Below are 12,059 nucleotides of genomic sequence, written 5' to 3'. Positions count from 1 at the left end.
AGATGGATGAGTAGATGGTTGAATGAATAGGTGGATGGATGGATAGATTGGTAGAAGGATGAATGAGTAGATAAAGGAATGGATGGATAGCTGGTTGGATGGAGAAATGGATGGATGGATGGATGGATGGATGGATGGATGGATGGATAGGTGAATGGATGAGTAGGTGGATGATTGGATAGATTGGTGGAAGGATGAAGGGGTAGATAAAGGAATGGTGGATAGCTGGTTGGATGGAGAAATGGATGGATGGATGGATGGATGGATGGATGGATGGATGGATGGACAGATGGGTAAGTGAATGGATGGGTAGAAAGGTGGATGATTGGATGAATGAATGGATGAAGGGATGGAGAGATAGATAGGTGGAGGCTCAGGGAGAAGCAGGGCTTCAGTTCAGAGTCACTCAGCATGTCAGTGGCTTTGGGGGAGCTTGAATCCAGAACTCTTGTCTATCCTTCACTATCCTCTGGGCTGGGAAGGCCAAAGCAGCCTTTGCCATCCAGCTTCCATCTGCCAAAGTTTCATACTTCCATGACTTTCACCAGGTTTCCCCAGGAGCTGAATGTGGGTAAAATCAGTGCCGAAGTGATGTGGAACTTGTTTGCCCAGGACATGAAGTATGCCATGGAGGGTAAGTACCCCTATCCCCATGTCTGCTAGCCTGGCTATAGCAGGCACTCTGCCTCAGTATCCCCTATCCCCATGTCTGCTAGCCTGGCTATAGCAGGCACCTTGCCTCAGTATCCCCTCCAAGGCTGTGAGCGTCCTGGAGCCTCAAGCTTGAGGTTGGGCACCTGTGATGGCCAGAGCTGGTGCTGCCAAGACAGAGTGTGGAGACCTTCCATTCTTTCCCTACCAGAGCATGATAAGCATCGCCTGTGCAAGAGTGCTGACTACATGAACCTACACTTCAAGGTCAAGTGGCTGTACAATGAGTATGTGGCAGAGCTTCCTGCCTTCAAGGACCGCGTGCCTGAGTACCCTGCGTAAGTCCCTTGCCCCAAGCCAGAACTGTAGTGCTGACAGCTAGACTGAGGCCCAGAGATGAGGGCTGACCTACTCAGGGTTCCCTGGGCATCAAGGGCACAGTGGGGTACAAACCTAGTATTCTCTGTAGCCCAGACAATTAATATGTATAAGTATCAGGAACTGCACTGAGCAGTGCCTTTTCTCATTTAATTCCTTTGACAATTCTGTAAGATGGGAGCATTATAATTCCCATTTTGTGGATGAGAAAATGGAGAGTTTAATGCTAAAGGACTTGCCCAAGGTGACATCCAATAAGTGACAGAACCAGGATTTGAACTCTAGATGTCTGACTCATGGTCTGTGTTGGAGAGCAGGATGGTGGTCACCATTTACCAAGGACCTGCTATGTGTTGTGTCATTCACTGCTCACAGCAGCACTGTGGGATAGATACTCCTCTGTTGTACAGGTAATGGGATCCCAGAGAGGAAATCCACTTGCCCATGGGTAGTTTATCTGAACCATGAGTCCTGCGAGTATGAGCCTTTCCCTGATGGTATCATGAGGTCCATTTCTTGGCTGAAGTAACTGAGGCCTGGTCAGGTAGGGAAGTAGAGGGAGTACCCACCCAAGGCCACAGGGTGAGTTCAAGGGAGAGAAGGACCTGCCCAAGTACCATTCAGAACTAGGCAAAGCAGTGGGTCAGGGGACAAGAGGTGGCAAGACCCCATCCCTGCTCTCCATTCCAGGTGGTTTGAGCCTTTTGTCATCCAGTGGTTGGACGAGAATGAGGAGGTGTCACGGGATTTCCTGCACGGGGCCCTGGAACGAGACAAGAAGGATGGGGTGAGGAAACTAGCCCGTGATCAAGCCCCTAGACTGCCCAGAGTGGTCTCACTCCCTCTGGGGTCCATTGGGATCCAGTATGGGGTCAAAAATTGCCCTTGAGATGAAGCCAATCTCTGAAAGGTGGCCACCATCTTCATCTTGTTCATAGTGTCAAAAGTGTTTTGTTCATTCAACAAATGAATACAGTTCATCAAGCTGGAAGCCCCACCTTCCCCATACCTCTGTGTCCACCTCTAAGTCACACTTGCACACTATTCGCCTAACCCCAGGGCACTTGGTCTCTGGATCTCCCCATGGACAGCAGGAGGATTGGATGCTGGGGACTGTCTGGCTCTGACCCCTCTCTTCCTTCCTGGCCTCCCTCCCACTGCAGTTCCAGCAGACCTCAGAGCATGCCCTATTCTCCTGCTCCGTGGTGGACGTCTTTTCCCAGCTCAACCAGAGCTTTGAGATCATCAAGAAACTTGAGTGTCCTGACCCCCAGATCGTGGGGCACTATATGAGGCGCTTTGCCAAGGTGCGGGAGTGCAGGTGGGGTTAGGGATGGAGTCCAGGTGAGGGATTGGGATAGGGTCAAGATTGGGGTTGCAATTGAACTTGGGATTGGGGTCAAGGTCAGGATTGGGGTTAAGTTTGGGATTGAGGTCAAAGTTGGGGTTGATGATATCAGTGAGATTGGGGTTGTGGTTGAGATCAGTGTTGGAGTTGTGGTTGGGGGCAGCATTTGGTTTGAGGTTGGGGTTGAGGTCAGCGTTCTGGTTAAAGTTGGAGATGAATTTGGACCTGGAATCAAGGTTGAGGGTGGGGTTAAGGTTGGGGTTGGGTTTATGGTTACCATTAGTGTTGAGAATCAATTTGACATTGAGGTTGGAGTGAGTGTTGGGATTTATGTAGAATTTGCATGGGCATTGTGGTGAGTTTGGAGGTTGGGACCATCCTGCTGGGGTTGAGGGTTCCAGTTAATTGGCTTTAGGCTGGGTTGAAGTTGAGGACTGCAAGTAGGAATTGGGATTCCATCTGAGATCCAGTCATGCTTGTGCTTGGAGCTGGGTTAGTATGATTGTTGGTTGTTCTGTGAAAGAGCTGGGTCTACATAAAATAATCGTCTTTACCTGGTGGTGTCTCCTTGATTGTGAGGGTCATCCTGGGTGGAGAATTTACCCATTCAAGTGGTCCATCTTGAGTGCTCATAGGGATTTGCGTTCATCCCTGATCTCACTAGTGGCTCTTGATGGACCTGCCCAGCCCTAGCTCCAGCCCCAGCCCCAGCCCCAGCCCCTGTTCTCACCCCCTGTCTGTGTCCTCCCCAGACCATCAGTAATGTGCTCCTCCAGTATGCGGACATCATCTCCAAGGATTTCGCCTCCTACTGCTCCAAGGAGAAGGAGAAAGTGGTGACCTGTGGGGGACCCTGTTCTGTTCCCTCCCAGCCCCATTCTGCACCCCAAAGGCTCCCTCCTTCTCTGGGCTCTGATACTTGTGTCTGTGTGTGTCCAACTGTGTGTGTCCATGTACCTGACTTCATGGGTCTGGGGGGATCTGGAGGTGAGGGTACATGTCTTCAGTGTGCCATTGTCTGATTGTTGCAACTGAAGCCTTCAGGGTGTATGGATGTAAGTGTGAAAACCTAGAGTCCATGTAGGAGAATATGGGTGTGTGACAGGAACTCCCCCCTCCCTACTACTCCCAGAAGCCCAACCCACCCTGGAGAAGTTACTTGAGTCCTGTTTCCCCCTGCTAATCTCCAGAACCCACCCCCCAACATTCCCAGGAATCTGGTCCCAAATGCTGTCTTCCATTCTCAGATGACCCTATGGGATCTTCCTCTGGGCCCAGACCCTGAAACCTTCCTGGGGTCCCTGGCAGTGGATGGGGGAGGCTCTGGGGAGGGGTCCTGAGCCCTGACTCCCTGCTCTGTTTGCATCCCCAGCCCTGCATCCTCATGAACAACACTCAGCAGCTCCGAGTGCAGCTAGAGAAGATGTTTGAAGCCATGGGAGGAAAGGAGGTGAGGCGAGCCCCAGGCAGGGTCACCACTTCCCCTGCATCCCTGCAGGCCCTTGATGAATTCCAGCTCAGCCACTCCCTCTGACCCAAGCAAGCACCTCCACCATCTGTGCCTGTTTCCTCCCAGCCCCTTGGGATCACTTTCCCTGTGTTGGATGGGAAAGTGCCCCATTTATGTGGATGCTCTGTAAACCTAACCTGATGTCCCTTTTCCTTTCTCAGCTGGATGCTGAGGCCAGTGACATCTTGAAGGAGCTCCAGGTGAAACTCAACAATGTCTTGGACGAGCTCAGCCGGGTGTTTGCTACCAGGTGGGGACACCTCCAGGGCTGAGAGCAGACAGGAGGGGGCAGCTCCCAGACCTCTGAGCCTGGAGCATCCAGAGACTCAGCAAATGTAGTGGTGAAGACTTCAGGCTTGGAGTTAGAGCTGAGTTCAATCCTGGCTTCACCACTTACTAGCTATGTAGCCTTGGGTGAGTTGTTTAACTTCCCTGAACCTTAGTTTACTCATCTGTAAAGTGGGGACGATGATAATAATAGTACCTGGGTCGGACTGTGCAGTGAAATAAATAGCACAGGTGAATGTCTCAGCCCAGTGCCCAATTCTGCTATTGTACACCACCCGCTCCCCTGCTTGGTTATATGCCATGGCTCCTTGATGCTCAGGATAAAACATCAAGATCCATGGTCAGCTTTTGAGGCCTCATCTGGCCCTTTCTCTGGGAGGCCCCAGGAGTCTGGTCTGAACTCCCCTACTCTGCGCTCCCAGCTTCCAGCCACACATTGAGGAGTGCGTCAAGCAGATGGGCGACATCCTCAGCCAGGTGAAGGGCACGGGTAATGTGCCAGCCAGTGCCTGCAGCAGTGTGGCCCAGGATGCTGACAATGTGCTGCAACCCATCATGGACCTGCTGGACAGCAAGTAAGCCAGGCTGGGTGGACTAGGACAGCCAAGAAGAGGTTAGGATGGGGCTTTAGAGACTCAGGGTTGGCCTGGAGAGGACACTCAGGGCATGTTTCCTGGGTGGTGGTTGGATGGTTTGGATGGGTGAGTGGGTGGGTGGAGGTATGAAGGGATGGAAATATGGGTGGGTAAATGATTGGAAGGACTGGTGAGTTCTTTTGTATGGGTTAATGGACGGTGGTTGGATGGATAGATGACATGAGAAATGGGTGGGCAGATTGATTGGTAGATTAAAAAATAAATGCTTAAAAGTCTAGATGGAGGATAGATTGATAAAAGGAGGGATGAATGGACAAATGGACGGGTAGATGAAGTTAGGTAAGTATTTGAATGGATGAATAACTGGATGGATGGATGGATGGATGGATGGATGGATGGATGGATGGATGGGTCAATTGAAATAAGGATAAATGGATGGAAGTGTAGATGAGAGGATGGATACATGGGTGGGAGGAAAGAAGGGAGGGAGGGAGGATGGATGGATGGTTGGGTAGAAGGATGGATGGGAGGGAGAAAGCAGGGAGGAGAGGGGAAGGAAAAAGATGGAGGGGTCATTAAAGAAAGTTGGGGGAGGGATTGTTTGGTGGTTGGGTGGGTCAGTTGCTAGATGGATCATGGTGGATTACTCTGTCTCCTTCAACCCCCATACATCCAGTCATGAATTTTTTGTTGTTTTCCCTCTCAAGTTTGCCCTCTTCCCACCATTCCCTTCTCCATCTGAGCATGGCCCCAGTCCCCTCACAGTCCCTAGTCACCAGACTTTCTATTCCAGTTTACCCCCCACTCTGTTCTTTTGAACAAGAAAGTCTGGCTGTGTCTCTTTTGAACACTCCATGGCTCCCCACTGCCCTCATGCTAAGGCCCACGCCTTCCTCCCAGGTGTTGAGTCCCCTTCCAGCCTGGCCCCTGCTGACCTGTCCAGCTATCATTTATTTTTCATGTGTCACACATCATAGCTCTATCAGACCATTCTGATCAATGGGTCTCATCAGACCCCATTAAGGGGTCCCTATACAGGCTCTGTGCACTCTTGTGTGTCCATGGAGCATTTTCCCGCCTTGCCTATTTGTTGAGAGAAAGGGGCTTTGAGGGTTAGGGCCAGCTGGGCCATTTCTCAGACCTACTCCTTGCCTCCAGCCTGACTCTCTTTGCCAAAATCTGTGAGAAGACGGTGCTGAAGAGGGTGCTAAAGGAGTTATGGAAGCTGGTCATGAACACGATGGAGAAGACCATCGTCCTGCCGCCCCTCACTGACCAGACGGTGAGGCCCACAGGGGGCCAGAGGGGATTCCTGGGCCACCTCCCCTGTGGGAGCCCAGAGAACTTGATGCCAAAGGCATTGGGTCTCAGAGGTCAGTGGGGCCATTCAAAGATCAGAGAGGTCACACATGGGTCAAAACTCATCAAAGAACCAATTCATGGGTCAGATATGTAAATGTCAAAACTCATCAAAGAACCAATTCATGGGTCAGATATGTAAATATCAAAAATGTCAAGTAGAGTTAAGAGATGTCTAAGGGACATAGAGGTCACATGTGAATCAAGAGGGCATACGAAGGCCAGAGATCACCCAGAAAACAAAGAGGTCAGCTTGGAGATCACAAAGGTCATAGGGGTCAGTGGGTTCATCAGAGGGCTCTCGGGGGTCAATCAAGAGACAAGGAGGGGAGATACCAGTGACTTCGAAGATCAGAGACCAAGAGGACAGAGGGCTTCCAGAGGTCAGCCAGAGGTCACAGAGAGCATCCAAAGTCAGGCCAAGCAGAGGTCAGCATTCATCCAGAGACCAGGACCATGCCTCTGGAACCCTTCTGGGAAAAGCCCAGAAAGCCTGATCCCCAGGGATCAGGCTTCCAGGTGGGATTGGGTGAACCGCAACATCTGTGGAGGGGTGTGGCTGGGCTTGGGTTCCTCCAGGGAGGTGTGGGGGCCTGAGGACAGCAATGATACACGGGTTGATGGCACAGCACAGAGTGAGAAGACGTTCCTGGGGACAGGGTGGGGGAGGCTTGGGGAGGGTGGGCAGGGCCACCAAGAGGCAACGATGGTGGTGGAGGCTTTGGACCTCCCGTCACCTGCCTGTCTCCTCTGGGCTGGGCAGGGGCACGGGGTCCGCCCCTCGGTGCCGTCTCCGCCCCCTCCCTGGCCTTCCTGGGAAACTCATGGTGACTTATTCCCCCCTCCCCCCGCCCCGCCCCCAACGCGGCTGACAGATGATCGTAAGTAGAGGCCCTTCTGTCCGTCTGTCTGTCCGTCCGCTCTGTGTCTGGACTCGGCCCACCATGTGGCTGCATCCACCCCACCCAGCGCCCCCTCCTCACCCACCGGCCCCCCCACCTACTGTCCCACTTCCCGCCTAGATGTGCCTGTGTGTGTCTGGGGCGGGGCATGGGGTGGGGGCGGGGCCTGGCGGGAGGGAGGCCACGCCCACCCACCCCGCCCCATTGTAAGTACAGAGGAGGCACCTTCCGGCTCCCAAACCCCAAACCCTGAGCCCAGCACCTTCATGTCTGACCTCGTCCTTTAGCTGGAATTCACCCTTACTCCCATGCTCAGACTCCGCCAGGATATTGGTCTCTCCCCGAAGCTAGAAAGAGGTTAAAAGTCAATGGAGTTCCTCTGACCTCCCTTCTGGGCTCTGAACTGTTAGCAGCCACCCAAAATACAGGCCCTTACCACCCGGGTCCCCCTACTTAGCTGTTCAGCACAGACCTCCTACCACCCCTGCCTTCCCACTCCCACCATAGGACCACATGAATCCCAGACACACACCCAGGCATTCAGGTGGGAGACAGCATTTGGGACTTTGGTGTCAGGCAGACTTGGCCTCAAATCCCAGCCCAGCCACACTCTCTGTGACCTTGGGAAGTCACTTCACCTCCCAATCTCCATTTCCTTGTCTGGAAAAGGGGTTAATTAACTGCAATAACTCTCTGAGGGTTGTTGTGAGAACCAAATGGGATGATGGATTAAAGTGCTCATCTCTATGACTATCTGAGGCACTGCTCACTAAATTAGACCTAATGTTGTTGGTGGTGGTAATATGTAAATACACAGTAGGGTAGAGATCAATAAAACCACTTCAGAGTCTCTCTTTGTGGACAAGACAGGCTACTATAAGATTTCACCTGTCAAAAGTTCACAAGTGCTCATCTCACTTCTTGGTGGCCGCAGTCTGGGTCTTTGGTTGTAACCACTTGGTGGCAGCATACCCAACAACAGACAATGCATTTGTGGGCAAGGAGCTAAAGGGATTCACACTTTTTTAAAAAGATCTTATTTATTTATTTGACAGAGAGAGACACAGCGAGACAGGGAACACAAGCAGGGGGAGTGAGGGCAGATGCTTAACAACTGAGCCACCCAGGTGCCCCAGGGATTCACATTTATTGATGATTCTTTGTATGCTAGATTTCATAGCTGCTCTTACAGCCCACCTTCATGACAACCCTTTGAGTGAGGTGGATATTATTATTCCCATTTTGCAGATGAGGAAAGCTGACGCTCAGAGAGGAGGAGTCACTTGCTCAAGGCCACATAGTAAACATATGTCAGAGTCTGTTTTCAAATTCAGGTCTGTCTGAATTTGGAACCTGTTTGCTGTCCTGTTGACCCAAGAAACAAGATCCTCATATATACAGTAAACGTAAATGGATTATGTTTTGGCAGTGACTTCTCTTCTTTCTCTCTGGCTCTGTATTTCTATTTCTCCTTTCTCTTTCTCTTTCCTGTCTCTCTGACTCTCTTATAGCTTTTAAGAGTTGATCATTAAGGTACACACACATTCCCCCATGCAACCCAGCCATCAGCCCCCTGTGCAGTATAGATGCCCCTTACCTCCTGTCCCCATGAGTACATGTGTGATCACCCTGGGTTCCCACCCCACATGGCTTGCCAGGTTGATCACCCTGTGACGTTGTCTCTGCAGGGCACCCTCTTGAGAAAACATGGCAAGGGATTAGAAAAGGTAATGAGGGCCTCATCTGTGCTGAGGTCCTGAGCTCTGGTGTCTGAGTGTGTGTGTGCATGTGTGTTCATGTGCATGGGTAGGAAGGTCAGCTGGGGATCACAGGTAAAGGCAGGTGTCCTAACCAAGTCCCACAAAACCAGAAGTCAGAGATGAGTTGATTCTCCAGGGACATGGCTTGGAGTGTGTGTGCACGTGTGAGCAAACATGTGTACAAACAGCTCCCACCCTCTCATAACAAAACCCAAAGGGCTTATCTCAGCGCTGGGCTCAGCTGAATTCTGTGGCTTTGAGATGGGCCCAGACACTGGACCACTGTTCTGGACTGAGACATGTGTTGTTTTTCATGTAAATTTTGTTGTTGTTGTTGTTCTAATGGGTGTTTGTTGTAAGAAGATGGGAGCTGTGACAACACATGAACAGTTGCCCTTGCTGTGCATTCATGCAGGAACTATCATACCTGTGAGCACACAAGTGGGGTCTCTGCTTCATGAACATGGGTAGTAGGGCTTCCCTACTCACTCATCCAGCCCTTTGGGGGGGGGGGCACATTCGATGTTCCAGGCAACATATACATGTAAATGTATCCGTGTGGGGGGTGAGTGTGTGAGTTTATGTGTGATTGTGTACACATGTGCAAGTGTTTAGGAGTGCACGTGTATATTTTAGTGTGTGAGTTCTTCTGTGTGTATGTGTGCTGATCCAGGTGTGTGTGCGTGTAAACTTTCTGCACTTGTGTGGATGTACTTGGGTGTGTGTCTCTACATTGAGGGAACTCGTGATACCTATAAGTACATTTCTTTTAGAGTCAGTCCTGCTGGGGAAAAGCCTTGGGGGTGGGGGAGGAGAGAATCCCAAGCCCTTTCTCTTCTCTCCCCCTCCCCAAGGCACCCCATCCCTAGGCAGGCTGTCCCCAGGTGATGGGCTGGTTGTAGCCTCCTGGCAGTCCGGAGTCTGGCCAGAGCCCCCAGTGGGAGACAAGGGAAGATGCTTAGCTTGGGGAGGGGGCCTAGTGTTAGACTCAGGACCTGGGGGGCAGCTTGCGGGCTGGGGAGTGAGACTGTGCTTTGAGGGGGCAGGGAAGCCCCAGTGAGCATCCTCCCAACAGCCACCCAAATGCTGACCTCCGCCTGATTCTCTCCACAGGGCAGGGTGAAATTGCCAAGCCACTCAGATGTAAGACCAGCCTCTCACTGTCTGTCTGGCTCCTACCCCCACCCCCACCCCCCTCCCCACCCTTTGCCTCCTTCCACCTCTGTGGTCTGTGCCGTCTGGGGGCGCACTGTGAACCCATCTGTGGTCTCTTCTTCCTTTGTCTGTCTGGTTTGCTTGTGAGGGGTGGCGGGTGGCAGGGGGGAGGCAGGAGGGGAGGAGGGTGTGGCAGGGGAAACCAAGGAGCAGACAGCTGGGCTCCGAAGCAACTATGCCTCAGAACAGCCTCAGGGAATCACAGACAAGGAATCAGAGTAGCAACAACCAGGATGATAGTAATGATATTCGTAGCGGTAGGATAACCAGCTCCCACTGGCCAGCTGGTAGACCATCAATGTGATTCCACGCATCCCAGCTGCAAATGGCCCTCCTCCCTGCCTAGCCCTGCTCAGGACCCCAGAGCACCCCAGGGCCAGTAAATGCAGGACCTCACTGATTCTTAGGCCTACCTCACCCTCTAAGCTAGTATAGGTGCCCCTGTTAACCAGGGAAGGAAACTGAGACCCAGAAAAGTCCAAGGACATGCCTCAGGTTACCCAGCACAGGGATTGGAGGAGGCAGGACTCATGGCTTCCAGGCCAACCACTGCCCCCAACACTGCTCATGACCTTGAGACCAAATGATAATAACAGTGAACATTGAACAAAGACACATTTAGCCCCAGCTAAACCATGAAGTGGATATGATTTTCCCCAACTAGATGGGAAAGCTGAGGTTCAGAGAGGTTAAGTGACTTGCCCAGGGCCACACAGCAGAGCTGGGATTTGAACCCAGGCCCACCCGGCTCATTGGAGCCATAACCAGGATGCCATCTTGCTGGTGTCTGTTTGGGGTGGGGTGGGGGATGGGTACTGAGGTGTGTGTTGGTGGGGAGGATTCTTCCTTTTACAAGGTCAGACTAACAGCCACCCAGATAACTGGGGAAATTCTCCCACAGAGGCATTGGCCCCGGGAGTTGTGGTGGTGGGGTCACCAGAGCCCATCCCATAGTTTTCTTAAAACCCCCTGACTTCGGGCTGGCAAGCCTGTCCCATACCGACAAACACCACCTGGGGCTCCCCGCACCCATGGCTTCTCACTGTCCACTCACCTTCTTCTCTGTCCCCCAAACCTGGGGTCCTGGTGGAAGTGAGAGGGTGGGTAGTGTGCCCACACTGGGATTTGCAGGGACAAAGTCACCACCTCCTCAGCACTTCCTGAGGGGGGAGCTCCAGACCTCTGCCCCTGGTACACAACCATTGCCCTGCCCAGAGCCTCTGGACAAGAACCGAGATGGTGTTCAGGGCTGGGGTGTCAGTAGGCCTGTAGGGATTGGTCTGGAGGACCCCCACCCTCACCTCGGCTGTGACTGTTGTTACCTGCAGGGAACCCAGATGATCTTCAATGCAGCCAAAGAGCTGGGTCAGCTGTCTAAACTCAAGGTGAGGCCAAGGGTGGGGGCAGGAGATTGGGGTGGGGAAGCTTTCTAGGGGAAAGGTCCCAGAATGGTGACATGTTCGAGGGACAGAAACCCTATTCAGACTGACTTAAGCACAATTTATTTGCTCCAGTGTGTTGGAAATATGTGCAAAGTTCAGCTTCAGATACAGCTTGATCAAGGGTAAAATCATTTATTCAACAAATATTGAGCACCTGCTGTGTGCCAGTCACATGCTAGGTACCAGGGACACAATGATGAAAAGACAGACCCACTACCCAACTCGTCAGAGTTTTACAGGGATGAGGCCCATAGACAGGCAGATCCCTTAAGTGGGGCCTGCTCTGCCCACCTGGGCCCTCTCTCCATCCATCCAGGACCACATGGTACGAGAAGAAGCCAAGAGCTTGACCCCGAAGCAGTGTGCAGTAGTCGAACTGGCCCTGGATACCATCAAGGTGAGAGGTCCCACCCCTGTCCCATTCCAGGTGGAGCAGGCAGAGGGTGTGACTGGTGTAGACGTGGACCTTGGCTTGAACCCACCTAACTTCATTCAATTTATAAACACTCCCTGATGACTCTTCTGTCCATTCCAGGCTGGCTGACGGCAGGGCCCTGAGGAGCCCTAGGTTCAGGGGGCCAGCCAGATACAGACAGCCCCAGCTCTGTGG

At 52.3% G+C, this 12,059-nt stretch overlaps 1 protein-coding gene across 1 annotated transcript in view; it reads left to right on the top strand.

Annotated features, from left to right (window-relative positions):
- Nucleotides 1-12,059, top strand: part of UNC13A (unc-13 homolog A) — a 59,597-nt gene that overhangs the window by 39,878 nt on the left and 7,660 nt on the right. The window contains exons 29-42 of the mRNA XM_026500385.3: nucleotides 549-634; nucleotides 863-989; nucleotides 1,720-1,816; nucleotides 2,193-2,336; nucleotides 3,130-3,213; nucleotides 3,750-3,827; nucleotides 4,049-4,137; nucleotides 4,598-4,750; nucleotides 5,930-6,053; nucleotides 7,006-7,011; nucleotides 8,721-8,759; nucleotides 9,906-9,935; nucleotides 11,336-11,392; nucleotides 11,766-11,846. Coding sequence (XP_026356170.2) covers nucleotides 549-634; nucleotides 863-989; nucleotides 1,720-1,816; nucleotides 2,193-2,336; nucleotides 3,130-3,213; nucleotides 3,750-3,827; nucleotides 4,049-4,137; nucleotides 4,598-4,750; nucleotides 5,930-6,053; nucleotides 7,006-7,011; nucleotides 8,721-8,759; nucleotides 9,906-9,935; nucleotides 11,336-11,392; nucleotides 11,766-11,846 — 1,195 coding nt within the window. The remainder of the gene's footprint in view (nucleotides 1-548; nucleotides 635-862; nucleotides 990-1,719; nucleotides 1,817-2,192; nucleotides 2,337-3,129; nucleotides 3,214-3,749; nucleotides 3,828-4,048; nucleotides 4,138-4,597; nucleotides 4,751-5,929; nucleotides 6,054-7,005; nucleotides 7,012-8,720; nucleotides 8,760-9,905; nucleotides 9,936-11,335; nucleotides 11,393-11,765; nucleotides 11,847-12,059) is intronic.

This window comes from Ursus arctos, unplaced genomic scaffold (assembly GCF_023065955.2).
Source record: "Ursus arctos isolate Adak ecotype North America unplaced genomic scaffold, UrsArc2.0 scaffold_14, whole genome shotgun sequence".
Lineage (NCBI taxonomy): Eukaryota > Metazoa > Chordata > Mammalia > Carnivora > Ursidae > Ursus > Ursus arctos.
This window is presented reverse-complemented; position numbering and strand designations above follow the sequence as displayed.